The sequence below is a fragment of the Necator americanus genome, chromosome IV, assembly GCF_031761385.1.
Source record: "Necator americanus strain Aroian chromosome IV, whole genome shotgun sequence".
In the NCBI taxonomy this organism is placed as follows: domain Eukaryota; kingdom Metazoa; phylum Nematoda; class Chromadorea; order Rhabditida; family Ancylostomatidae; genus Necator; species Necator americanus.
Window position 1 is genome coordinate 17369218 of NC_087374.1, and position 27846 is coordinate 17397063.

A 27846-nucleotide genomic window follows, 5' to 3' on the forward strand; every position below is an offset into this window, starting at 1 on the left:
TTAAATAACTGTAGCCTTAAACATAGCCGCCCCAGTAGGCGGAACGTTGACCTTCAAAGTGTCTGTCGGCTTCATGACCCCCATATCCTGCTTTGACCACAGATCTTTCACTTCATATCCGAGTGTATTATTCAAGCCAATTCGATAAAGTGCGAATTGAACAGTCTGTAATAATTTGATGCATTTTAACATCTGAATAGTGTAATTATTACCAGCCTGAAGTCCGGCTAAAGCTGAACTTCAGATTTTCTGTGGAGTTCGCTTCGTTTCCCTTCAATGATCCATGAAAATAAATAGCAGTGGCATCTTCCGTTAAATTAAAATAGTTTTTTTTTCTAAACGCTTTCTTCCTTTCTCTTATCAATTTAGGCGGAAGATTTCATGGTTTTGTTTCTAAATGCGTCATTTCTACATTTCGAGACCATTCAAACTTCAGCTTCGAACACTTTCGATACCAACACAAAAATTAAAAAGGATAAAGTCACTGGGGCATCATTCCACTTGGGACCAGCCAATAACCAAACCAGTGTTTTTATCCTCCCAGACAAATCTGGTACCAATTTACCACGGATGGATGAAGGGCTTGGTTGGCACTAGTGTGGTTTCAAGCCCTCGGGCGTGCAGCTCTAGCGGCTCTTACCGACTGCCCTATACCCGCCTCGATACTTATATAATACATACACTATTTGAAAGCATTACTCCAAGTATGGGGTTTCCTACTGTTTTCCCCAGCACTTATCATACAACGATGCTTTAACATAAAATGACGTAAACAACATCATCGTACTGATAAGGATAACGCTCCAAGACAGATCATGTAAACTGCTGGCTATTATTCAAACTGCCGTTTACGCAGGTGTTTCCACTTTCTGAAAAGGGACGCCAGTAATCTGATGAGGCAACCGTGCGGTGGAGTACATAGAGGCGAAATGCGACACAACAGCTTTCACTGCTATAGAATGGTTTTGCTCACTTCTTGACAAATTTACGTCGAGTTATTGTGAGGGATTCTCGCACTACTCTCCTCGACGCCATGAGAGCCGTCTCACTTCTTTATCACACGCACACCCACACATCACACACAGTCATACTACACACACACGCACATGATGGAACAAACCCATTATTATACAGCTTGACAAGGGCGGTCAAATCACGTAAACTGTTAGTTACTATTTATGCAGCCGCCTGCATGCATGTATCCGGTCTTTGAAGAAAGGATCCGGCAAACATGATTGAGGTTATCAAAGGCAAGTAGATATATGGAGACGTACGTTAGGGTGCATACAGTTATCATGACCCTAAAACGGTCCACAAGGTCTCATTTACTTTAAAACAAAACCGCTAGGAATTATAAAGAGGTGCTGGTACACAATAATCTCGGTGATTCCTATTTCTGGCGCAGTAGCACCAACACCAGTCGTGGAATCCCTTTCAGCGCTTTCTGCTGCCGACGGGCCAACTCGACACCGTGGGACCCGTCTCACCCCATTTTATAGCCATCTGGGCGGGCCACCCACTCGACGACACGTAACCTGTCCTATCCCACTTTATAACCTCCCTGACGCTACTCACCAATCCGACGCCGAGATCCGTCCCTTCCCATTTTATAGATCTCTGGCGCCAACTCGTGTTTTTCATCTCCATTCTCACAAATATTAACATTCGATCACTAAGGAGAACCAAGAGGAAAATGTGAAAATCGAGAGCATTGCATACAAACTTTTGTCAGATTTAGCGAGAAAGGCCAGTTCTCGTTTTGTCTCAAACTCACGTAGGTTTTTTCTGCGTGTCTATTAAGCACTACTAGTGCGAACGATGCCGCATCTCCTCTTGTTGGCGTGACAGGTTTCACGTACACACCGTTATCCTGGGACTGAAATTAATAATAGAGCTGGAACATTTTCTTTACTTTTGTTAATTTTCGCCTATACTTTATTACAGCAAAACATACGTTTAAGACACGTCTTCCCATTATTCCGAGTGGATCCTGATCTATTGCAATGACGTCACGGTTCTGAAGGATATCCTTGAATTCGGAATCGATTGATCGTAAGTCGTTCGACATGATCAGCGGCGCAGACCAAATTGACCTGAATTTACAAAAAAAAATCCTGGGACTAAATTTTAGTGTTTTCGTGAGATCTCACCAAATAGACATTTGAACTTTCGCCTGTTCTACTGTAAGTCCTGGTTTTATGCCGATAATCAGCTGAATTGTCACAATAGTTGTAAATTTATGCAATGTCAAAAATCCAAAATAACCATACCATGTCAGGATCATGCCATCCTCCAGGACCAGCGGCTGGGATAAGTTTATCTTGCCACTTATCAAAGAAATTTATAATGTCAAGCAATGATTGCCATGAAACAGCAATATCATGGAAATTACGCCAAAGATTGCACGATTTACTAATTTCCGTATAGTTCACCTATAATTCCATGGCTAGCCGTATTTAAAAAATAATGAATTAACGTGAACTGAAGGTGATCTATTTCGTGTTTTTTTCCTTTGAAAAAAGGCTTACATCGTTTTGATCATAGTACAGATATGCAGGCCATTCACATGAGTACATTATAGGTCTGCCTGTAGCGTTAAGTGCTCGCTCCATTTCAGGGTAGCCTTAAAATAAGGCTGTATAAGCCACTGCTTAAAATCTTTGAACAAACCACTGCTCTAAATCATTGCATCACTCGAAGATTTTTACGCATTTTACTTAGAATAGACGAAAAACAACTTACGAATAGGCAGTTGTCACAACCACATTGTTTCGGTTGGCAATGTTCGGCTTCTTTCCAAAATCAAGAAAAAAAGCTCCATTTCAAGACAATCTACACAATAATCGAGGACGCACCTAGCGACCACCGTCGGAGCCAAATATGATCAACTGGACGACTGCGCGATGCGCCTTCTACTGAGGAATCCGAGGGAGATACCGTATGCTCGCCTGGCCATCTAGCACAGTATCGGTGGCGTTGGTTATCTTTATACGTTATTTGTAAGGTAGGTCTTTTTCTCTATATTAGGAATATTTTCCTAGAAAACTAGGGAAAATCGTTGAAACGTACGTACATACAAGTAGTCATAGGCGCCTTCGCCTAATACCGCCTACGTCTCTTCAATCAATCAATTAAGTTGTTTAAGTGCAGGCAGCGCGCATCTCGCGCAACTCGGGCGTTGAGGGACAAAATTTATCTATTTATAAAATGAGCTACTAATGAAAAGACTGCACCTATATGTCCATCAGTTGGTAACATAAAACAACCGTCTAGTTTCAAATAATCACATTCCCATTCAGCAAAACTGTCGGCATCCATCTAAACTCTTTTAGAGATGATATCACAAAACATTGGAAAAAATGAAGTGCAATATTGACTATAAAGACGTTAAACGCATTGGTCCAACTTGAATGTGTCCATAACTTCCCGGAAAGCCAGCACATGTCTCCAATCCGTAATCTTCATAGATACCAAAGTAAAGACCTTTGTCATGCATCTAAAGAGCAATGCATAAATATTTTCGAATTTCACAAACATTCGGCTATTTTAGTATTCGAGAGCAATTTGTATCATCATATTCAAAGTCGGCTATTACACATGAGAGAGTATTTGAATAGTTATAGGATGAACATACGTTCCAATATCGATGTTCACGCGTTCGGTAAAGCTCTACTGTTTGAATGTTCGAATAGAGGTGCTTCTAATACGGATCTCCCTCATTAGAGGGATCACAACCGGTTAGTCGCAAGGCTACGTGCGCGTCCCTGGGTGGCGGATAGGGGGCTAATCGCGGACCGAAAGCGACCTTGTGTTTGCCCAGAAACGCGGATGGATTCGGGAGATGGACTCCCTCTTTCTGCTGAGCCAGGACTGACTCATGACATCCTTGTATCCTGCACGTCGGTCCGGCCAAAAGCCTGCAATCAAGCGACGGGGAGGTGCAAGGGATGCGGTTTGGAGTTGCCTCCAACAAATAAGCTCCACATGTGCACTCCAGAAAAACAGAAGTTTTCCCGAAAACTCATGGGACTAGCGGCTTGCAACCTGCCCATTGGTTTTAAAATTTTTTGCATGTCACAGTAATGGAAAAGAGTCTCCTAATCCCAGAGGAAAGCCTGCTACGGTAGCGCCAGGAAGGACGGGGTTGCAGGAGTCATATAGGCTACCGAAACGGAAAAGGACTAGGATGACGATCTGTACTTATAACGCACGTACGCTTGCATCGGAAGCGGCCATCGAAGATCTGATTATGCAAGCCAAGAAGATTAAGTCGTTGGACTGACCGAGAGGGTAGAGGAGTTGTGATGCTGGTGTCCTCGTCAACACGAGTATGGCAACGACTCTCTCGAACAACTCACGACCCGAATAAGACGTCTGCGGATGAGAAGATGTGGCCCGATGCCAGTTTTGAATATCTTTGTCGCTCATCCTCCAACATCAAGCTACGAAGAGGAAGAAGTCGAAGATTTCTATATGGACCAGGAGAAGTTCTACAGAGAAGCCTTCTACAATGTCATAATTGGCGATTTCAACGCCAAAATTGGCCCTACAAGAACGCCTGAAGAAGTTCACATCACAACTCGCTGCCTTCAATGGAATGAACAGGAAGAGAAGCTTTCCGAGTTTACCATGACGACTAAAAGCATTTATAAAACGTAGAAAACGTAGGTGGTTCAGTGGATTTCTCGCGTTTCGATTTCTCTCGAAGGTACCTCAAACTTGGGTGATTAAACCTTATCCTTAATGAACAAAGATGAATCGAAAAGAGAAATGCCTCTATATTATAAATGACCTCGCCCTTATTTATGATTGCAATATGAGTGCGCCCCACGAATCTCCCTTAATGGAAGGATCACAGTCGATTAGTGGTGGAGCTACGTGGCGCGTACCCAGGTGGCGGATGGAGGGCTAATCGCGGACTTGAAGCGACCATATGTTTGCCCTGAAAAAAAGAAAAGGTGGATTCAGGGAATGGACTCCCTGTTGTGCTAGAATCGCCCCATAATACCACTGCATCGCGCACTTTAGTTTGGCCAAAAGCCTGCATTCAAGTCACTGTTAGGTGCTAGGGAAGCGGTTTGAAGTCGCCTCCGACAAATTAGCTCCACGTTCACTCCAGGAGGACGACACAATCTCCCAAAACTCATAAGACTAGAGGTCTGCAACCTGCCCATGGGTTTCAAAATTCTTTGCATGTTACAGCAATGAGAAAGCCTCTTGTCTCTGGCGAAAAGCCTGGCGGAAGGACGGGGTTGCAGGGGTCATGAGACCTGATAATGCAAGCTAGAACGGTGAAGAACGACGTGATGGGACTGACCGAGACTAGACGACGCCACCCAGTAAACGCAGCATATGGCGCTGGAGAAGAACTGTTCTTAGGAACATGCGATAGTAGAGGAGTTGGTGATGCTGGTGTCCTTGTCAACGCGAGTATGGCAACGACTCTTTCGAACAACTTACGACCCAAATCGGACGTCTGCGGATGAGAAGATGTGATCCGATGCCAGTTTTGAATATCTTTGTCGCTCATCCTCCAACATCAAGCTACGAAGAGGAAGAAGTGGAAGCCTTCTATATGGACCTGGAGAAGTTCTACAGAGAAGAACATACCTTCTACAAAATCATAATTGGTGATTCTAACACCAAAATTGGCCCAAGAAGAACGCCTGAGGAACATCGGGACCCACGGTCTACAATGAAATTAACAGGGAGAGAGGCTCTCCGAGTTCATCATGACGACTAAGACCATCCATGAGAACTCGCAATTCCAGAAGCCCTTTTCCGCGTACGCCGGACGTGGGAGTCACTCGGTGGAGGGTGCCGTAATTAATGAAATAGACCACATCATCGTCAATAAAAGGTTCTGCCTGACGGACTTCGCTGTTGTGCCAAAGTTCTATACGAGATCGGACCATCGCCTCCTCCGAGGAAGATTTTCCTTCACAAGGAGAGAAGAGAAAGCCGCCAAGTTGAGAGATCCCAGAACTATCCTTAATTGGGATCTCTTAGCTACGCCAGCTGGCTTTTGGGAAGATTCCGCAATGGACAACATCGACGAGGAATATAACCGGCTCGTTGAACACCTTCACGACTGCGCGAAGAAGGCTGAGTTTTAAAACCACCAAGAGACGCCTGTCTCTTGGAACTCTTGAGCTGATACGCCAGCGTGGAGCAGCACAGAAGCTGCAGAGGCGCGGAAAAGCATCCGTTATGCCCGTCGAGACTTCGCCCGTCGCAAGACGAGGATGACTGCTCTCCGGAACCCGAAGGGAACAACCATTGCATCGAGAATGGGGATGGAGAAAATCATCTACGACTTGTACTCTGATCTCTTCGACAACCATGTCCACTTGCCTACTCACCATCTGAGGGAAGACGGACATGTCATTCCAGTGGTTCTCCCATCCGAAATACGACATGGTCACCCGGTCACTACAGAATAAGACCAGAACACCCTGGCGAGGCTCTTTACACGTTACCTGTCGGAATGCAAGGTTTCTAAACAGTGGAAAAGCTGCAAAACTGCGTTGTTGTAAAAAAAAAAAGTTGTAGACCGTGTTGTTGTATAAAAAAGGAGATCCACATGACATCGGCAACTATCGCCCAATCTGCTAACTGTCCGTCTTCTACAAGCTCTTTACAAGAGTGAACCCTCAATAGGATTGAAAACCTCTTGGATGAAGGACGGCCATGCGAGCAAGCAAGGTTTCGAAAAAGACTCAGCACGATTGAACACATTCACACTGTTTCGAAACTAATCGAGGCATCACGAGAGTACAAGATGCCACTCTGTCTCACCTTCATCGACTTGAAGAAGGCCTTTGACTCAGTTGAGACGGAAGCGGTCGTGGAAGCCTTGGACAACCAAGGCGTCCCTACTCAGTACATAAAGGTACTTCGAGAGTTGTACAATAACTTCACGACCGGAATTCCGCCATTCCACAAGAACATCATCATTGACGTGAAGAGGGGGGTCCGACAGGGTGATACAATTTCACCCAAAATATTCACAGCCACCCTCGAGAACGCAATGCGAAAGTTGGAATGGGACGACATGGGAGTGAAGGTTGATGGTCGGTAGCTACACCATTTGCGCTTTGTTGATGACATCGTACTGATAACACCTACCATCAGCCAAGCGGAACCAATGCTGACCGAATTCGACTAAACATGTGGATACATTGGTCTTCAGGTGAATCTGCAAAAGACGATGTTCATGCGGAACGGGTGGGTCTCGGATGCCCAATTCACGCTCAACGGAACGAACATATCCGAATGCACCAGCTACGTTTATCTGGGTCGGGAATTGAACATGATGAACGACCTGACCCCCGAGCTGGGCAGGAGGAGAAGAGCGGCTTGGGGAGCGTATAAGAGCATCGAGGATGTAGTGAATAAGACTAGGAGCACCCGCCTCCGTGCTTACCTCTTCAACACCACCGTACTTCCTGCTTTGACCTACGCTATCGGAAACCTAGGCATTTCGCAAGCAGGAAGAAAACGCGGTGAGCGTCATTGAAGGCGCAGTTGAGAGAGTGATGCTAGGAGTATTCCGTTTCAAGTGAGGGACGGGATTCGAAGTTCTCTCCCACGTCAGCGATCGAAGATTAAAGACGCCGCCACGTTTGCCAAGGAAAGTAAAATAAGATGGGCCGGACACGTGATGCGCTTTAACGACAATCGTTGGACCAGAGCCGAGAGCGGCTGGGTCCCCGCGATATTGAGCGCACTACACGAAGACCGCCGACCCGATGGTCAGATTTCTTCACGAAGTCCTTCGAAGGAACTTATGATGCTCTTCGGTCCCGCGCGAAAGGAGGAACCACTGGGCGATTATGGTACGCGATTGGGACAAATGGAAGAACTACTGGCGCCCGCTCGACCAGTTCGAAGATCAACGGGAGTCAAGGTGATCAAGATGATCTACCATACACACACTATACACACTATACAAGTCTCTGGTGTATCAATCCATTTGGGATCCGTCAACGCGTTTTACTGCGTTTCGTAATCGTTGAGATTTTAGAACGCGTGTTGGGTTCCACAATAACCTGCGGAGGCCACCCGATGTGCCATATCAGCGTTTTTATCCTCCCAGACAAGTTACGTAGCATTTTACCGATCGCGAGTAATGAAAGGCTTGGTTGGAAGTAAGGCGGCCGCGAACCATCGATCATGCCAGTCACAATCGACTTCTTACGCATACCCGCCCTACTCAGTATATCTTAAATACATTTGGAGTGAAATATTTGATATGTAGCACTATTCGCACATTTCGAAACCAACATTACACTTAGGATGCAAATACCACCGCGTCAAACGAATATTTGAAAGAATTTGACTGCTTGTATATTCGAACGGTCGAATATTTGAAAGTTTCAAAACTCAATCACTTACAACTATGAGTAAAATGCTATTAGTTCGTCTCAAGGTTTGTCCTACCCTTCGATATTCTAACGTTGAAATCTAGTTAAATGACCTACACCTACAGCCACACAAGACTCACATATTGTGCGAGCGCTTTCATTCCGGAGGGAAAGCGGAGGGGATCAGCAACAAGTCGACCATTCGAATCGCGAATACGGGCCATCCAGCAGTCGTCAACATGAATATGATCATAGCCTACGTCTCGATAACCGTCGGATACTAAACCGGATAGAGTATGCGCGAATATCGTTGATGAAATTCGTCTGCATTTCAGGAGAAGCTCACCGAGCCTGTCTGCCATTTCTTGATATAGGTGCTCATTGATACATGCATCTGGATATGTTGTGCAGTTCAGTTGGCATCGAAAAACCGTCCACGACATCCAACCCATTGGCGGTGTCCTGAAAGTGAGTTCAGTTTCAGAACTGCTCGTGCTAGCAACCAATTTTTTTTTTCTCGCAGAAACTTGCCTACAACCTTCTCTCTCTCTCGCAAAAAGAAAATTACGTGAAACCTGTACATTTTACTGTCTTTTGTATGAATGCTTTATCTTTACATATTTTTTTTTTACATTTTAAAATCCAATACCAGCACCTAGCCAATCCATTATCCAACGCAGATGATGGGAGGAATATGAAGAACACAATTGTTGTGATAATCGTCAGTTTACCCATATCTCCATGCAATACCGGAAAAGGATGAACGAAAGCTGGAAACAAGAGACTAAACATGTTTTCGTTTCAGCAACAACAAAGATCTAGGAAAAATCAGGATTATTCAGCTTTTGAAGAGAGCATTTGTAGCGTTCATAATCTGCTTACGTTATCACGCTGTCTATCAACAAAGACCAAACCTTCTCCTCTTAGTATAGCTACCTTCTTATTTTTGGTCAGATAAGGAGACCATAGCTTAATCTCTCGTTCCTGTCCCGTAGTAAGATAACATGATGGAGTTGCAAAAATGGAGAAAGTTTTAGGAAAAGCCTAAAGCCAAGAAAATGGTTAACCTGCTTTTAGTGAGTGCAAATCAAATAATAAACAATAATCTATTTATTCTTATTGATTGTGATCTACACCTCTAAAACCACAAGTTACCATATTGAAATATTTGTCGTGAGTGTAAAGAATGAGGCAGACTTGAATGTGCTGAACTGCATATCCTTTATCACGTGTTGTTCTTTAGAGGTAGTGTTGACAGCGGATATTTAATTGCAAGAAATGGCTCAATAATGGATATTGTATGCAGTGATACAGTGTTGGGACGCAGACGGTGGTCGCTGCGAGACGTTTCACTTAGCTGCCTCGTTTAATAATTTCCTAAGGAATTATATTATTTTTAGCGGTATAAAAAATTCTTGTTTGGATGTGTGCATCATTCAGTATAATTTTTTTTTTTCTTTCAAGCAGTTGTTTCTGTTTTCTTATCCACATGATTGCTTTCCCTTGATAACGGTTTAAATACTACCTTTTGGATAGAACTTTACTATATTTTTTACACAGTTAAAAATAACTCAATCAACTTCAGTAGTCCAAGATGACCAAAGAACTGGCAAAGAAGTTCCAAGAAGTAGCGGCCCCTTCCCAGTTCCCACCCGACGTAAGTCAAAAGAATTTCTAAAAAAAAAAAGGACCGTCGGATAGTAAAACTTTATTTAAGCAGTTTTTACCGGTATAGAAATATGACATCACAATAAAGCTACACAAAAATATGAGGGAAATATTGATTTACGTCAACAGGTAAACTATTACTTAAGAATGATAGAAGTGAAATAGACAAATATCAATGGATTAAGAGAAAGTTAGCAATAAGAAGAAAACTGGGGGAATTCACAGTTTCATCTGTGTAACCAAAAATGATGCAGTGAATTGTCACCATGTCTCCCAAATGGTGAAGAGCAAATTGGTTTTTTTCTTATCTACACAGTCACATCATTAATCGCTGTATTTGTCCAGTTGAACACTAACTCCTGCTGCGGATTCACAGTTGTGTAGTCAAGTGTCGAGCACTTCTTCAACAAAAAAAAAACTGCAGAAGCTGTTCGAGGAAAGCTAGAGGATATCCATTACCTGCGTAAACGACCCTACAATACCAATAAGATAAGCAGCCACGACGTAGTTCCGGGCCCGCAAGGCACTCTTAATCGAATCAAATCCCCGTCCTCCTTCTACCGGACAGGATACAGCGAAATAGAACCAATTCTCAAATTTGTCTCGCATTTCTCCAGTCACATTTTCTAAGACAACAAACGAGAGCAAGACTCTTAGCTCATCAGTGACAATAAAGAAAGCAAAATTAAAGACTGCCCTACTCACCTATGTTACCAAGAGACCAATCGACAGCTCGAGCCCACAACATGGCCAAATTTTTTGTACGATGAAGTTTCTTCTCTTGTCTGAATAAACCATATCATGAAGCATTAGCCGTTTACTTGAACCAAATACCCCACCCCGATCTGACGATCCAGAAACAAACAAGTTATTTATTACGGCAAATTATGTAACTTTTTGAAGTTTTTGAACTACTGCATTTCTTTGCAACTAAAAAAATTTTGAGGATATTAGTAAGATTTTTAAAATCAATACCCACCGACAGAACGTCAACAATGTGACGAACATTTCTCGTTTCTGAGCAGCTTGTAGGCGGTTTAAAACCATCTCCACCACAGATTTGTCAGCAATCTCATTATCCACAATTAGCGAAGCAATCAAGAAGGCAAGCTGTAGAACTACTCCAGTATAACACCGCAATAATTCAGAGTAATGAAAAATCCCAAAAAAAAAGTCCAACCTGAGGTGTCCATCGTACTCCTGGGGTCACAAGCCCACGAACAACTACAGATTTCTCCTGTCTACGGAAAGTGTCTAGAGGAATATCAACATGAGCTAGATCCAGCAATCGACCGTACAAGACTGCATCCAAATCAACGCTAGAAAAAGAAAGTTTGTGCTTCAAAAAGTGCAGAAGAAACGACATGTGCATAGAAAACCCCTTGTGGAAAAAAAATGAAGACAAATCTTTTTCAAAATTCGTTTTGTTGGTGATAATGAACAATGTAACAGAAAACAAAAATACTCAAGAAAGGTTAAAAAAGGTGTGAACACTTTTCCATTTGTTCATAATTATGAATCTTTTCTCACTAAAGGCGCACTATTACTGATCTTATTCGCTTGAGAGAAAACCACTCTACGCTTTTTCTTCCAACTTACTGCTATGCCATTAACCTTTCCTCGAGATTTCAACTTCTGCACGCATGCATGTATGAGATCTGCGCCGTAGTTACTGATACGATCAGGCGGTACATAGATCACAACTTCCTTATCATAGAACATCCTTATCTCTATTTTCTGCTTTCACCGTAAAGAATTCACTAATAACTAAAGCGACAGTCTAAACGTCTGCGGCAATGCCTAAATTCTTCCCAAAGAAAGTGGCTGCTTAAAAAGAAAAATCCTGCTACGTACCAAATTTTCACTTGATCATAGTTTGCCTTCTTTAACTGTGTGTTTGTGTAAGCACGTAACAAGACGCAAGCTGCTCTCACAATAGTTCTGAATCCTCCAGCAACTGTAGATGCATCCTGAAATAAGTTTATGTTAGGTGAAGTAAAAAATTCTGAGCGTCCTTAGTGAGGCATATCTGACGATACATCACATCGGATCGAATTATACTGCGATTTCAACGTGACATTACTCGAACAAACCGAAAAAGATCGGAGTTCAATCGCGGTGACCCGGCACAAACGATCGCCAAGCCAGGATTAACGGCCGAGGTTTTATTGTGTGCTTGGTGGGATTGGAAGTGAATCATCTACTATGAACCCGGGCCAACCACTCCACTCGGACCTCTACTATCTTCATTGTCAACAATCGACCAGATTGAAGCAAGTGATCGACCAGAACCGGCCAAAATTGGCAAATAAAGAAGGTGTTGTGTTCCATCAAGATAATGCCAGGCCGCACGTCTTTAACGAACGGTAGAAGCTCCGAGAAATTGGATGGGTGCTTCTACCTCACCCGCCATATAGTCCAGACCTGGCACCTAGCTACTATCACCTTGTCAAGCATTTGAAAAAATTTCTTGATGGTACAAATCTGGTCTCAAAGAGAGGCATGTGAAAATGAGGTGGTCAAATGCCAATAAGGGAGCGGAATTCTCCACTTGTGGAGTTATAAAACTGTCACTAAAATGGACAAAAGTTATCGAACAAAACGGCGCATATTTGATCTACTGACTAGCCCTATGTTAATTTCATCGTCGAAATAAAGTGAAAAAAGTCAGCATTTTTTAATACACCTAATATTAGCAATAGGCTCACAATACTGTTAAAAAAGACTGACCCTTCTTAAGTAGGTGATTAAGTCGACCATGATCTTATCCATATTGATCAACTTCAAGACATGAACAATCCTGTGAAATCAAGTTCTCATGAATCAAATTACTCGCAAAGAAAAAAACATACTTATCTACAGCTACATCGAAGAATGGTAGTAGAAACACCTCATTCTCGTCGCTGCCACACATACCCAAATCAAGACCAACATTTCCCATAGTCTAAAAACAATATCGTAATATGTTGACACAACTGAACCCCAATAACTCACATCATTTGGATCTACTGCATAGGCGTCGTCAACTTTGTCTGCTATCAACCAACCCATGACTAGGTCTTCCTGGATTTGCGACAAATTTCTGAGATGGTTGGCCCTGGCAAGCTGTTCGACCACAGCTATTTTCTCTTCTGAAGAATATTTTTCAAAATTTTATTATGACTAGGGTAGCACCCTTCATACCGCGGTCTTTAGCTGATTTCCAATCTATGCAGTTCGTGTAAATATGTCCAATCAAATCAGCAGGAGATTCAATAAGATCACAAGTTTTTTCATTGTACAACCCTGACTGGAAAAAAATTATGTTTTAGTTAGGACTTCAAAGAAACTCCGCAAAACGAATCCAAACTTGATTACTTTTTTCAGAATCAATTCCGTGTTGTACTTTTCGATAGCCATGTTCAAGCGGTTTACCTGGTCCTCAATAGCCAAGCGTTCGGCGGTGTCCATAGCCTTAAATCGACTATTTATTGCCCTATTATTCGCGCTATAATAATCATAAACTTTGCAAATGAAAACGTACAGGTTCAATGTTGGGAGTCGACAGCCAGTGTTGTGCTACGTCTCTACCCATCTCCATGAGTCGAATCTTTGTTTCACCTTTGAACAAACAATTCACATGAGAATGCAAAACGGGTTCTGTATTCACAATCATTTTTAACACTGGTTCTAATTTCGTTCCTAGTTTCAGTTAAAACAAAACTGAGCTCCAATTTTCTGGACTGTTTGAAAAGAGTAGACTGGATCAGAAAAGCAAATATAAATCGTGCCAAGTCGCAGAATCGCGAGTTATTTCCTTCTCAAAAGCTACAATCTACAATTCAATAATAGATCATATAATACTATATAATAACGGGATTATTTTGTCACGTGTGTATGCATGAATGCATATGAAACGAAATTCAGAAATGGAGAGAGACGAGTCCAACGGCGTCGAATTGGTGCACTGGCGTCGTAAAGCTATAAAACGGGGTGGCCTGGGTCCCACGGTATATGAGTAGTGGGAGGGTACTGAAAAACGATAAACAGGAGTGGGGCGGGTCTCACGGTGTCCTGTCGGTGCGCCTGCATAGTGACTTACTTGACTTAATTGGCGGGCTGATGTCATCAGCCTGACGCGATTACCCGCATCTTCGCCGAGGTGTGCCGTACTTGAACACAGTTCGCCCAACCTTCTCGATCTTCTGCGAGAGCTTGCAGAGAATCAATCCATTCGTCGCTATTCCATATTCTGCGAAACCTTACGTCTCGCCTGAACTGCCTATCCACGCCGAAATTCCTCAGGTCCTCTTTCACCACCTCAGTCCAGAACATCCGCTTTCGGCGGATTCTTCCAACTCAGACCCGACAAACTCCTCAGAACTCGCTGAACAAGGCGATTTGCCGGTCTCCTTAATATATGACCAAAGAAGCGGAGACGATTTAATTTAGCCATTTTTCGATGGCGGTTCAAGATGTTGATATCTTTCACGTGTCATCCGCCGGTATACCACATCAATCGCTGCGTAAAGGCCTTCATTGTGGCATACCCTAGGCCAAAAGTAGCCAAGTAGCCGTCTAAGCAGCTTTCTTTCCATGCAATCAAGCCTCTCTATCAGCGTAGATGGTGCTGCCCAAGTCTCCGATCCGTACATCATGACGGGGCAAATTGCGGACAGGTAGACTCTTAGCTCAGCTTAACTTCGCTGGTGACGGTGGTCGACCACAGGTATTTCGTTAAGGAGTTGAATGTGGATATAATATCTTTCTCGTAGCTGCCGTTGTTCTTCAGCGTACAGCTCAAGTAACAAAACTCATCGACGAGTTTTATCGGTTGTCCGTCCACCATGATTCCCGTTCGAGGTCTCGAGGAGATCCACATCTACTTGCATTCATCAGGGCGTAGACGTCTATAGGCTGCAGCCAGCTTCGATACAAGGTTGAGAACATGTTGAAGTTTCGTACTGCTTTCCGCGAATATAACGACATCATCGGCGTACTCGAGGGCACCCTGATGGTGCTAAGACAATGTCGGCAGGACACTGGTCGACTGTTCTTCGCATAATGTCGTCGATTGCAAAATTGAACAGGAAGGGTCCTGCCACTGCCCTTTGTCTTGCTCCAGTTACCACCTCAAACGGTGTTGTACATCCGGGTGGTGTTCGAATTGCAGCAGTTGTTCGTTGATTCATGTCATCAAGCAAGCGAACGAACTTTCCTGGTATTCCATCTGCGCGGAGCGCGTTGAGAAGACGGCCTCGGTGAGGAGAGTCGAACGCGGCTCCAAAGTCCAAAAACGCTGATTGCATTGGCGCCGAATACCGCTGCCAGATTTCGATCAATCTCCTGACGATGAACACCTGGTCAATCGTAGATCGACCAGAACGGAAGCCAGCTTGCTCATCGCGTATTGTTTCTTCGCGATGTTTAATGAGTCGGTCCAAGATAATGCGCTCCAATACCTTGAACATAACACGCAGCAAAAAGATTCCTCGATAATTCCTAGGGTCCGTGAAGAATAACGTCTAGTGGAGCGTGTCTCCACGAATCAGCTATCCTTTCGTTTATCCATATTGAACGGATGATCTTTGTCATCTCACGAATCCCAGACGGAGGAAAATATTTCAGCATTTCTGCGCTAATCCCGTCGTCTCCACCAGATTTTCCATTTTTCTTCTTATTGACACAGACCAGAGCCTCCGACTCAGTCGGTGGTTCCTCGTTAACCAAGTATGTCGGTCGATCAACGTGCTCGGACTGATGGCGCTTGCCGGGTCAGCAAGGTTTTGAAGTGATTCTTTCAAATTGAAAGGGTTGCTTCACCGACAGCTACTCCATTGGCAGTGTTAAGGACAGGAGAACATATTTTCATTTTGCCGCTATACTGTTTAAGTAAAGCATAGGATTTTCGTGGGTTTTTGTCCTCCCGCGCCTTTTCAAAACGCATCGCTCTTGACGTCCACTCGTTATCGCAGTCTTGTTGCAGTTGACGACGCAAATTCCTTCTAAGACGCTTTAGCTGGTTGAAGTCACCAGTGCTGCGCCCGACACATACAGAATTGCACGTGGTTTTTGTTTCTGCAGATGAAAAGGCAAGCTTCTTCTGCGGCAATAGAAGCGAGATCGTTTTCCTTGCAGCACCCTGGAGGCATTTTGTGAACCTGCACCCCTAAGCTTCTTCCTGGTCCGTACTCCAACATGAATAGACACACAATGGTGAAATTTCGTTCTGCATTCTTCGTCGTTCAGACCTGCCATGTCGATTCTCGATTGAAGAGGAACTCCTCGGTTTCTCTTGTGGAGCCGTATCTTGAAGCTGAGAAGAACTGGACGGTGATCGGAGTCGAACGCAACGTCCCAAACAGCTCTAGATTTTCGGATATCTGACTGAGAAATGTTCCTCTCCAGAACGTAGTCGAGCTGAAGTTTAAGAGTTCTCATCTTCCGCTTGCGCTGCTCTTCAGGCGTTAAAAGCTGCATAATACCATTTTCCTGGCATATCAGATTGCTGTTCGAGTCCCATCTTTGCATTTGCCTCGATTCCGACAATGACCATCTGCTGGTTTGGTGTTTTAGACGTCAACGCATTGAGTTCATCATAAAGGACGTCCTTACTGTTGTCCTCAACGGTTCCCGCATGAATGTGTTCATTTACGATCCAGAGTTTACGTCCTCTGCGATCCCGCAGTCGTACCATGGCGCATCTAGACGACAATGAGCCAAATTCCTCCACCAGGTTGTTGAAATCGTTCCTCACAGTTATCGCGCAGCCACCTACTTTGCTCTCATCAGCATCGCCGCAGTATATGGTGTAACTTTCGATGCTGATGACGGGCCGATCTCTCATGCGTGTTTCCTGAAGTGCAGCAAAAGGCACACAGAGATATCGCAGAAGTCTAGACATGGCGGCTTGTTGAAGTTCGCTCGATGGTGTTCGGCAGTTCAGCGTGGCGAAACAAATGGTTATTGCCAAAGATTCTATGCTCACTTCAGGGAGTTAACATTTCAGGCTATGGGCTTTGGCGATGTGCTGGACGACAGCACCTTTTTGCAATGTGTGGCAATCTTTCGCCATATAACAGTGCGAGTTATATAGCGTACGTTCCCAATGCGTACGCTCGACACTCGAACCTCTGATTGCGTTTAGTTAAAGCAGGGCCACCACGTGCAGGCAGCAATCAGACTCGTATACGCGGCCCCCCAGAAACATTAATAGCTTAAAAGTTGTTTTCTTTCATAATCTACAAGGAGGCTTGTTCCTCGACTTTCTAGCTCAACAGAATTTTCTGGGTTTTTTTTGCGTTAAATGCTAGCAATTGGGTTTGCCTTCTGCCGGCACACCACAACGGAGAACAGTCTTTAAAAAATTAGGTAGGGAGGAGGAGTAGCACTCAGCGCCGCCTTTATTTCCCAACACTCCAACTTACTTTTTCTCTTAATAACTATAGTTTACATATCACAGATCCTCTAAGACTAATGCACAAACCTGAAGTCCCAACTGATTTGATTATTTACTTTGAAAAATAAGGGCGCCACTGAGTGCCTCCCTCCCCTCCCCCAATTACATTTTAGTCCAATCTTTGTCCTATGAATTGTTCCAATGTCTTCTATATGCCTCAGGTGCAATTTTTCTCAGTTCTGAACCTCTAAAAATGAAAGCATTTCATGTGATTTTACAAAAAAGCTCATTTTTCTGCGATTTACGCGGCCCCGGCATAGTAAAGTGGTAAGATGGTGTGACAGAGGTCCAACGGCGTGGAATTCGTGTGCCGTGGTGCAGAAGTATCGCGCTGCTCAAGTAGAAGCCAACAGTTCACATGATCTTACGTTTAACGTTATCTTTATCAGAACGATAATGTCGTTCACGTCGTTTTACGTTAAAACATTATTCTAAGATAACTGTTGTGAGGAGGAAAACCCATGCTTCGAGTAATGCTTTCAAAATATGTCTATATCATACTAGTATCGAAGAAGTGTTTGAAGCTGAAGTTTGAATGTTCTCCAAATGTAGAACTGACGCGTTTAGAAAGAAAACTATTATATCTTTCGCCTAAATCTATGAGCAAAACCACTTTTAGAAAAACACATCTAATTTCGTAGAAAATGCCACTACTATAAATTTTCATTGATCACTGAAGGCGAGCGAAGCGAACATCACAGAAAGTCTGAAGTCGCGCTATAGCCGGACGTAGAGACTGGAAGATGATAACATAGGAAACCTACACAATGGTAACTTTTTGAAGCACATTGCAACGCAGCTAACAACAGCATTACGTGATGTCGTCTGCATGAGAAGATTTCGAATATTACTCTCCTCAACAGAAGAAAGATCTTGGCCCTGAACAATGAACAGAAAAGAAATCTTAAAAAAAAAGCTCGCGTAGAGCTAGCTCGCTGTATACAAACACTAACCTTAGAAATCACATCTGCACTGATTCTGCCAACTGCAACTGATAGCAAGCGTGATCGAGAGAAGTGAGGTGATGTCTTTAACCAGGCCACACTCCGCAGTACAGCTTGCCAACGCTACGAAAACGACGCCAAATATTTTCACTAAGATCAAAATTAGAAATGCAAAACCTACAAGGACGTTGTAAATGTCAAGTTCTTTCTCAACAATTGGTAACAAGAACTTCTCCATATCGCCAGCAGCCAAGTAAAGGAATGGATGGAATGGCAAACGTTGTTTAGCCTAAGAAAGTAAGTACGATATTTCCAAAAATTACTGTCGGTGCTCTCACCTCTGGTGGCATGGCAATAACAAGCACATCACGTTCATAAAGATTTCCTTCTTCATTTCCTTCGTTGAACGACGTTGTGGTGTTGTTGCTTGAACACTGCCGCATTCCTTGCTCAAAGAAACACCTGCAGTAGGCACCAAAATTCTCAATATTCTGATCCTGAAAGCAAACTCTAAAAGTTGTGGCAAGTCGACAAACATTAAGTTTCTAAACCCACACACCCTCCTGTCGTTGACTAGTTGCTTCTCACGACCGGTGTACCAAACAAGTTCTGTTTTGCTGACAGGATTCTTGCGCTCAGTCTCCATAAGGAAGTCAAGTATCTGCAAATCCAAGGCTCACATTAACACAAATCCAGTGAATAAGACAGAAGAACGGACTAGAACACCCTGAAATGCTTCTAACAACTAATCTAATCTAACAGTAGCGAATGCATCCAATAAGAAACGGAAATATCCGCATGAGAACAAAGAAAAGGTGAAACTCCGAAATGTCGAAATCGATATGTAACAAAAAAAAAGTCCAAATTGTGCAGAAACTCAAAAAAAAAACATGTGAATTGACCAAAATTTCTTTCAACAAACCGAGGAACATCCATAAACAAAGGCCACGTTCTCTTTGCCATTTGAAATTGACTTTAAATGACAAATAATGAAGAAAAGAACCTAAATACTACTATACATTCGGTAAAACACTCTATGCGTAAAGATCTAACTGGAATCCAGAAAAAACAGTAAATTAAATATTTTACATACCTGATAGTTATATGGAGAAAGAGTGTATAAAATATCACGAAAGGCTTCGAATGCCTTATCCGCAACGATCGGTACTTCGTTCACCTAGGAAAAAAAACTTACGGTCAATTCTAAACTTTTGAAAATATCTACAATGAGCACTATCTGTTGAGATACCTTTAACGCTTGATGGGCAACTTCAAGGAATGAATTGATTTCAGGCAATTCCTTACAAGCGGACGCTAACTGAACCAACTCTATGGCATAGTTGAGCAACTGGTTCTGCAGCTGGTGTAGACCACAAAATTCGTCCACGTATCTGATGTAGAAGTAATTCCACGTAGATCAAGCCTTACCATCTTACCAATGGCATTGTTACGAGATGTTAGGCTAATAATACTTGATAACAAAGTACGCAAATGATACGGCATCAGCGTTCAGCACGGCTAATTTTGTGTAGGAAGAATAACACTAACTCAACAACTATACTCGGATCCATTTTATGCTTCGCAAAATCGCTTATCGCAGTGTCGATCGTTTTGCGAGGCAAGATCGGTGAGAGACCAGCCTTGCCGAGCCTCTTAGCCCACAGGGTCTTGATGAAGGTGTCCTAAAGAATGACACAACGCAGATAAAAAGTTGAGATATTCGAATAAACTCGAAGAAAATAAGAAAAAACAAAAAATAAATGAAAATAAAATAATAACACTAACAATTACCGTCAACATTTTAGCCGGAGCACTGTTCCCAGTGAGAATCATAGCAAACTGAACTGTACGTAAAAAGTTAATCATGGTTTGAGGAGATTTCCTATTCGATAGAACATTGCGCAATTCCAACACTACCTTAATGTCGACTCATTCTAAACAAAAAGGTCGGTTTCCAACAGGTCACTTACTTCTTCAACAGTTTGAGGTGACAGAGACGAAAGAAGAGTGCATGGTGTCCAAAGATCACAAGGATGAGCTTGCAGGGCTCGAAGACAGACATTTTTGACGGGGCCCTTAAGTCCACAATCTCGTCCCAGCTCCTCGCCATTACCGTTTGTGAAACAGGCTGTAAATATTTTGGAGAACTGATCGCTCATTTTCCAAGCGTCCACCAATAAGAAACAAAAGTAAGTAGTAACAATGCAAAAGTGAACAAATATGAAAAGTAATGTAAATAATTTACGTAGGGCTGCCGCATATATTCTGGCCTGAAACTCGAGCAAGTCCTGGTTCGAAAGCGATAAGAAATTGAACAGATCGCACCATTTTACAGCTTGTTCCGCAAATATTTTTGCTCTCGTAGCTCCACTGAAATTCGTTACAGGATAATGATCGAAGGAGTATATTACTTAAATGTCAACTCACTCCAGCACATCACTTCGGACAGCACTTTGAGCTACAGCTGCTACGTTACCAATCGCTTCCATACGTGAAAATAGCGGTCCCTCACTTCGCATCTGGTAAACGCCTACGCGACGACGCACACCATAGATACGGCTAAAGATGAAACCTTACTCTTTTTTTAAACTGTAAGAGCACAACTTGCTTTGTAGCTCACTTCTCAGCACCGACGACTTCTTCGTACTTCGAATGCTCCTTTCCACTGGATGAGTCGCTCGTGGAGTCATCCAGCATACATTGATTTACCAATTGAATGAATATGTTTGTGTATCCGTGCATCTGAAACACATTTTAACAGCCGTCACTTACTGCGAATGAAATCCCATTGTACCATCGCAACAGACTCCTGCAAACTCAAAGAATGGGCGGTGGCTGGTTCGAGAATGCGAAGCACTCGCGAAAGAATGAAAACAGAGTCAACTGACTGAAACAGAAACTGCTACAATAGACCGTATTCGAACCAAAAAATGATGCACCTGATCGATCATTTCCGGTTCTGGGACTGAATCCGAGCCGTTTCCGAGGGTTTCTTTCAAGCGCCAGAGCACAAACTCGCACCCATGAACACATGCTTCTGCAAGAGCCGGTGACACGTCCGGAATGGAGCGAAGTGCATCCCTGCATTGCCATATTTTTATCCTTCGTAAGAAATTAAAATTTCTGCAAGAAGACTATGAAAATATACGTTACTGAGGTAAACCTAAAGCAGACTAAATGATTTTCTTCGCTGTGAATGGAAATGCAAATGAAAAACTTGAGAGAGCCAGTACTTAAGAATTTTACTAAATTTTAATTCACCCAAAAAAACCTACCTAACAATTGTAAGGGTACCCATCGAATTACCCGAATCGATAGCAAGTTTGATAGACAATCGACTGGCTTCATCACGTGACATTCTAAGTATCCCCGAAAAGACAATAACCTACAAATACCGTTCAACCGTCACAACGGTAAAAACGAAGAGGAGGCGATAACGAACTTCAAGTAGAGAACGCTCCTCTCTAACAATGAAGTTTCTCAGCGCAGCATCTCGCCATTCTCTGTTTTCCAGCTGAGGTGTTATGACATACATGCTGTATGTCTCCTACAACTTACAATCCAACTAAGAAAACAGAAAAATCGAAAAATAAAATACATGAAGAAACAAACCTGCAGTTTCTGAATCGAACACAGATTTTCATATATTTCTATATAACGCTTATCGTTACCTATGTACCTTAGGATCACACTTTTTGCAGTTATTAAAAGGTCCATGCGACGAGATAAAGAGGGCTATAAGGGAGAACGTTGGTTAGATCTGTCCAAAGTCACTACATATAAATTATACAACCTCGGTCCAAATTTGGACGCCACTATCAATTTCGCGCACCCAATCGTCAATCAACAGCGAAGCCACGTCACCAAGGAAGTGCTCTCCCTTTTCAACTCGTACTTCCTCCAAAAATTGTAATAGTGTAAGTTCCTGAAGCGAATAATCGATTTTTCAAGGACCGTTGAACCACACTTTCACAAAACAAATAAAAAAGAAAAAACAAACTTCTACTACAGCCTCATGTAAGTACTCAGCATATAAAACGTAAGTCCGCACGAGTGAAACAAAAGGAGAATGTTTTTCAAATACTTGACAGTAGGTTTCTACCATCTAAAAAGAAAGCAGTCACAGTCCAACAGGAAATATTTGAAACGGTTATGAATAAAACTACCTTAACAGCATCCACCAAACGTTGAGCAATGCTATATCTGTCATGTGTGAACATAAATCGAACAAACTTGATGAAATTATACTCAGAAACTAGGACTGAATCCAGCATGCCGAGAGCAGTTGAGTATGACATTAAAATTTTACCCATTTCTGCAGTACGACAGATCGCTTCCAACGATTTCTTACTAAAATAGAGGCAGGTAATATGCAGATAATTCGAATAGCAGTGGAATAAAGTAAGTAGTCAAACAGTACATGTCCATATCAACTTGTGGATTCTTTAGCACCAACTGGACAGTTTCTGATAAGCGTCTGCTCCATGGCGGGTGAGCACCTTTCGCGATGATGCAAACAGCCTTACATCTAAACAAAAAACTAGTAAAAAAATGCCTCGGAACCAATTATATGAAGAGAGAGGGCCACTACTCAATAGAATAAGTGGACGAGAAAAAATAAATAAATAAAAGGAAAAGCGGCAACAACACATAAACTTTTGGATCGCGTAGAGCACAGAGAGAGAAGGAAATAACAAGAGGAGACATTTCAAAGCAATCCGATTTCACCTTATCGATAGATTTTCGATAGTTTCGCTGACTAATAGGCACTGGTCATGCCATGCACTCGATCGGCCAATCAGATTTCTTGAACGTGAAGATTCTGCCTAAATCTCATTTCTACGGATAGAATCATTAAGATATCCTAAAAACTGTAAGTAAAAAAGCATGATGCAACCAAAAGAAATCTAAAAAGCGGTAAGGTAATGTGTCACAAAAAAGCTTCATCTACACCGACAAACAAATACAGAGAAAGATTTTTAAGAGTTGTCTAATACAACTGCAATCTTTCTTTTTTTTTTTTGCTAACTCAAGAGCAATCAGTACCACCTCGACATAACGGTAGAGCGTTTCGTCTGGCTCTAGATTGTGTTCTGCCATATATTGCCTCGCGTATCTCTCAACGTTCTTCTTCATAAAATTTGGATTTTGCACAGACTGTTGAAGAATTTGATGGCATATTTGCTCACAATTCAGCAGCTAAAAAAAACTGGTTCAGCTCTATAGTGTAGCAAAGAAATGAGATAGGTACTGAACGAACCACGAAAGTGTTATAGCTGAGCGGGCAATCGTACACAGTTTTGAGTCTATATATCTCCTTCAGATTTTCTGCATAGGAATCAAGCTCTGTCAACCTAGATACTTTCCCAAGCGCATCAGACCGAAGCTGACATCCAACGTAAGCCAATTCAGCATGAAATAGTTCAAATTACAGAGATACATGTGATATTGGGAATAGATTACATCATACCTGGCGCGTAGCGGTTATAGTTTCATCTACTTGTTTCACTAAGACGCGCTCGAATGCTGAAGTTACGTGAAGAGCATTCAGTGGGAAGTTTTCCGCGTCCAGGTTCTCCAGATCACGTGCTAGGTCTATCAAGAAGTCGACAAGTAAAGGGCACATCTTAATATTAGAAGTATTTAGTAGATGAATTTTTGTTATGAAAAGTTTCTCCAAAAGAAAACTCCGTATTTCATCCTAGGATCTGGAATTATTCGAGTTGTTTACCTCTTTGGACATCTTCGGCAAACAGATGGGAACGAAGTCAAACTCCAGGAAAGCGACTGCATCGCGCCATACACTCAAATTTTCTAAAAATAGAAAGTTTAGAATAATGTAGAAGGAAAAAGGGAAGTGAGTATTCACAGAATCATAGGAAGAAACAGCTTTTCGTTCATCGCTTGAAGGTACCACCAACTTACTTAGTATGGCACCTCGTAAAATCTCAAAGAAATCCTTCATATTTGCATGTGAAATCTCCTCATTCTCCACACCATTGAAACATCGTGCGATGTAGACGATATGCCGATTCCACAGAATTCGTGCTTCCTTAGAAAGCATGGGTCAAGCAAAGGTCACAAAGTGATGAAAAAGGGTAACTAAACGATGAATTAAGTTAATTAATCAAAAACCTACTGTTTTGGACTAAACACAACATCAATAAACAGAAAAAGACGCTCTGAAAAAACGCTCAAAGCATAGCACATTCCGGAAAGCCCGAAAGTTCCACCAACCTTTATCAAGCCAGCTCTAAGCATGTCGAAGAACAACTCGCACCATTCTCCTTCTCCTTGCACTCCAGCCACAAAGTTCTGCCATAAAGATCCGGCATCATAGTGTGCATTTTCTGGACCCATCGTCAGGCGATAAGTAGCGAAAATAAACGATGCTTGAGCCAGTCGATCAATTGTTTCCGAATCTAGAGATTTTTGGTTATATATCAAACAATTTGGATGAATGTTGTGAACCGAAAAGCGTCAATCCTTACCGGTAATTGCTCTTTTCTTTGCGTAAGCAAGCAGACTGATTATTTTGTCATATTTATCGAATGTTATCGCTCCATTAAAACAGGTCTCGCCAACCTCAAAAAGAAGGCGTGAAATTGGATTATTGTTGGTCATGTCATTCAATTTAAAAACTCAAATGTTCCTTTATTTCAAAGTCCGATACATTCTTGTATTCTGATACTACATAATTTTAATAGTAACATCTCATGCGCTACCAACCCGCTAATTCGATAAAATGTACTTTATACTTAGCTAAACGAGTAACAGTTAGAAACATAAAAACGGAACAACGAAAAAAAAATCGCACCAAATTATGGTCTTTCACGGCTTCAAACGACTTCATCAACTTCGTGAAATCCTCGTCTGAGTCATTAACTGTTGCTTGTGAAAACAGATAATTCATTCGTGCAACATGAACCTTCTTAAACTTGTACCTTGATTAATGACGGCAATGTGAAGAAGTGTACTTACAGCTGCTGGTTGGAAAATTTTATCACAGCAGCTATTAAATCAGATTCCAACAAACGCTTCTTGAAACTTCACCTGAACATTTAAACCAAATTGATTTGCGAATTGCTCCGCTTGATCCAGTTGATTTCTACTAATCAACCTTTGTAACTTCATCTCAGGTTGAGATTCAACTATTTCGCGTACTTTCACAGCATCCCCTTCCGCTCTGGAAGAATAGCAAGTGGAAGCGGACGAGTTACAACAAATATCCAGCTAAAGAGCAGCGTCTGCACAATGAGCAGCTGGAGATAAAAATCTATGCTTACAAGTTTTTGCCTGTAAAGGGTTCCACCATTAAAATGACACGATCGGCAGTCTCTGATACTGGTACCAGTGTCGTTTCTTGAGTAACTGCAACACGATACGTGACCTCTAGAGTCTTCATAGAGCGAACTTGCATCTGAAGGTATCAAAGGTAGACACGAACGCTAATGCAAGCATGAAGCATGGCGTACCTCAACGTGACCTCCACACTGAACAATAGTCGCAATTGTCCCAACCTTTGGACCGATTCCTGGCTTTTCGACGAACATAAAGTCGTGAAATAATTCGTTCTGAACTTTCTAATAGCATAATAAACTGTCAACATTAATTAAAAATCTATGACGAAGTACATACTGCGTTCGTTCGAATGTTTTTTTCAAGGACTTTAGCGAAAGTCCATAGGTCAGTAAAAACAAAAAGTCCTCCCATAGTTAGGCTTACGAGGAAGCGGCCATTGGAGCAGCGACGAACTCTTACGTAAGTTTCCGCTGAAACAATGTGCAATTTTGGAGGATATGTAATGAAACAAAAACTCGTAATAAACTCGCTATTTACCAGTATCATCATTTTCACCCAAAGAATTAAAGTTTACACTTGACGCCACACATATTTGAAGAGGACACCTTTCCTGGGCAGCCTATAACGAGCACAAACTAAGAATTTAGCAAGGTTTTGCTGCTATGTGGAGAATACTCACCAGAATTACATAATCTCCAACGCTTACGATATTCTTCGGTGGATATTTACTGCACGCTATGGAAGTTGCCGCATTGGTGAGAGACTAAACGAGTGTTACTTGAAAAAAAGAGTGTAACGTCGAATTTGTAAAAACACTCACCGCGCAATGTTCCAACAACGTTTCCTTAGTAGCGCTAATTAGTTGTGCCCAGTTACTGATAAAAAGAGTGAAAGTTTCACCGTTTTCGCGAACTACAGAAAGGTAGCATTTGTCGTCAACGACATCAGAAGATAAAAGAGCTGCGTCACAAGGACTTGAAGTGGGTAGACCCTAAATAAATTGTAGCTGGAATCCTGTTGACGTTGCAAATCACGTCCCGTCTTAGTAGTTAACTATGAGTTAATATAGTAAATGGAGAAATACATAGGTATATTACTTCCTGTAACATCAGTCACTAACCAAAGTACCAATGAGAGTTCTTAGTTGAGCTGACAAAAACGTGATTTCCATAGAAGAGGAAACAACCGCGAGAATATGGCTGTCTGCTAACCATTCAATACCGCGAATATTAGTACCACCTGAATAACGATCGCCTTAAAGGCATCACCCCACGAATCTGAAGTGGTACGGATTTTCGGTGGAGTATTCGTATACGGGATCGTAGATTATTGAGAGAAGCGTGATTCCGTCCATTTGTTCCTAATTGCTGTAGAAAACGACACGGAATATACGGCTTCGAGCGTTCCGGCGCACTATTTTCCACAAGGACTTCGATTGGAGCGCGTCAGCCTTGTGCACGCGCGCATCTTCCGAGCCGTTTTTTTACGGCAATTAGGAAGAAATGGACGGAATCACACCCCTCTCCATAATCTACTATCCCGTGTACAAATACTCCACCTGAAATCCGCACCACCTCAAAATCGTGGTATGCTGCATTTAAATGAATGAGAGCAGAAGCACATGGGAATATCTCAGAGTTAAACAACAAAAAAGACTGAGGTCACCTTTAAAAGATATGCAAAGAAGAATGGAATGCAAAACACCCACTTTTGAAAGGTTGAGTGAATAGATATTCAAGGTCAAAATCGCTCGAGAAAATGGAAACGTCATCTCCTACAGCGATTGCCAACCATTTTTCATTGCTTTTCGAGATCACAATAGGTGAAGCAGTTTCGGGTCCGGGTTCTTCGTTCTCCGTATTTTCAATATCGCCTGAGATGAAAAATGGGAAAAACAAAACCACGCAGGAAGAATCGCTATACTAAAGCAGAAAAAGTGCGTCTGTGACGACATTCCAAACACAGAGAACAAAAGAGGTCATTTTCTAACCTGACACAGTAGCCAATGTTTTTATTTCATAGAGGCTCGCAAGACTGGCGAATTCATTGCGCCTACCGAAATTCTTCGTCTCATCATCCCCGAAATCTGTTTCGACGACAGAATACCTCATCTGCAAAAAAAAAAAAT

General features: G+C 42.4%; 7 protein-coding genes across 11 annotated transcripts; 5 read left to right on the top strand and 2 right to left on the bottom strand.

Annotated features, from left to right (window-relative positions):
- On the bottom strand, positions 1-27829 carry RB195_001645 (uncharacterized protein; the record flags this gene model as incomplete). 5 transcript variants are annotated; one of them, XM_064198538.1, is made up of 58 exons in its annotated part: positions 8486-8646; positions 8713-8828; positions 9022-9136; positions 9281-9410; positions 10355-10435; positions 10494-10660; positions 10740-10819; positions 11014-11144; positions 11215-11353; positions 11889-12004; positions 12765-12834; positions 12887-12978; positions 13029-13165; positions 13218-13323; positions 13392-13487; positions 13558-13634; positions 18237-18351; positions 18426-18539; positions 18598-18705; positions 18755-18913; positions 18976-19077; positions 19339-19419; positions 19510-19593; positions 19666-19807; positions 19965-20098; positions 20208-20333; positions 20387-20544; positions 20662-20786; positions 20844-20975; positions 21037-21158; positions 21211-21303; positions 21356-21497; positions 21692-21801; positions 21859-21963; positions 22029-22151; positions 22210-22341; positions 22417-22521; positions 22583-22766; positions 22837-22944; positions 23145-23242; positions 23466-23615; positions 23677-23802; positions 23887-24042; positions 24148-24230; positions 24342-24468; positions 24654-24838; positions 24908-25001; positions 25234-25347; positions 25470-25602; positions 25703-25836; positions 25892-25990; positions 26055-26188; positions 26256-26337; positions 26398-26481; positions 26539-26709; positions 26839-26957; positions 27427-27591; positions 27709-27829. In XM_064198538.1, 58 exons carry the CDS (start codon positions 27827-27829, stop codon positions 8486-8488), a joined length of 6993 nt encoding a protein of 2330 aa, XP_064054422.1. The 5 variants fall into 5 exon arrangements, with proteins under 5 accessions (XP_064054416.1, XP_013297813.2, XP_064054422.1 ...); XM_064198537.1 differs by lacking the exons at positions 8486-8646; positions 8713-8828; positions 9022-9136; ... (12 more) ...; positions 13558-13634; positions 25234-25347 and adding an exon at positions 16474-17000; XM_064198536.1 differs by lacking the exons at positions 8486-8646; positions 8713-8828; positions 9022-9136; ... (41 more) ...; positions 27427-27591; positions 27709-27829 and adding an exon at positions 14207-14348 and having other exon boundaries at positions 10343-10435.
- Positions 4399-4659, top strand: RB195_001646 (uncharacterized protein; the record flags this gene model as incomplete). Its single annotated transcript, XM_064198539.1, has 1 exon — positions 4399-4659. One exon carries the CDS (start codon positions 4399-4401, stop codon positions 4657-4659), a length of 261 nt encoding a protein of 86 aa, XP_064054417.1.
- Positions 5277-5486, top strand: RB195_001647 (uncharacterized protein; the record flags this gene model as incomplete). The annotated part of the gene is made up of 1 exon (XM_064198540.1): positions 5277-5486. The coding sequence occupies one exon, from the start codon at positions 5277-5279 to the stop codon at positions 5484-5486; it is 210 nt and encodes a 69-aa protein (XP_064054418.1).
- Positions 5501-5743, top strand: RB195_001648 (uncharacterized protein; the record flags this gene model as incomplete). Its single annotated transcript, XM_064198541.1, has 1 exon — positions 5501-5743. The coding sequence occupies one exon, from the start codon at positions 5501-5503 to the stop codon at positions 5741-5743; it is 243 nt and encodes an 80-aa protein (XP_064054419.1).
- On the top strand, positions 5733-6116 carry RB195_001649 (uncharacterized protein; the record flags this gene model as incomplete). The annotated part of the gene is made up of 1 exon (XM_064198542.1): positions 5733-6116. The coding sequence occupies one exon, from the start codon at positions 5733-5735 to the stop codon at positions 6114-6116; it is 384 nt and encodes a 127-aa protein (XP_064054420.1).
- On the top strand, positions 6782-8011 carry RB195_001650 (uncharacterized protein; the record flags this gene model as incomplete). The annotated part of the gene is made up of 3 exons (XM_064198543.1): positions 6782-7066; positions 7193-7505; positions 7563-8011. 3 exons carry the CDS (start codon positions 6782-6784, stop codon positions 8009-8011), a joined length of 1047 nt encoding a protein of 348 aa, XP_064054421.1.
- Positions 15002-15484, bottom strand: RB195_001651 (uncharacterized protein; the record flags this gene model as incomplete). The annotated part of the gene is made up of 1 exon (XM_064198544.1): positions 15002-15484. The coding sequence occupies one exon, from the start codon at positions 15482-15484 to the stop codon at positions 15002-15004; it is 483 nt and encodes a 160-aa protein (XP_064054424.1).
- Positions 27830-27846: the final 17 nt, after the last annotated feature.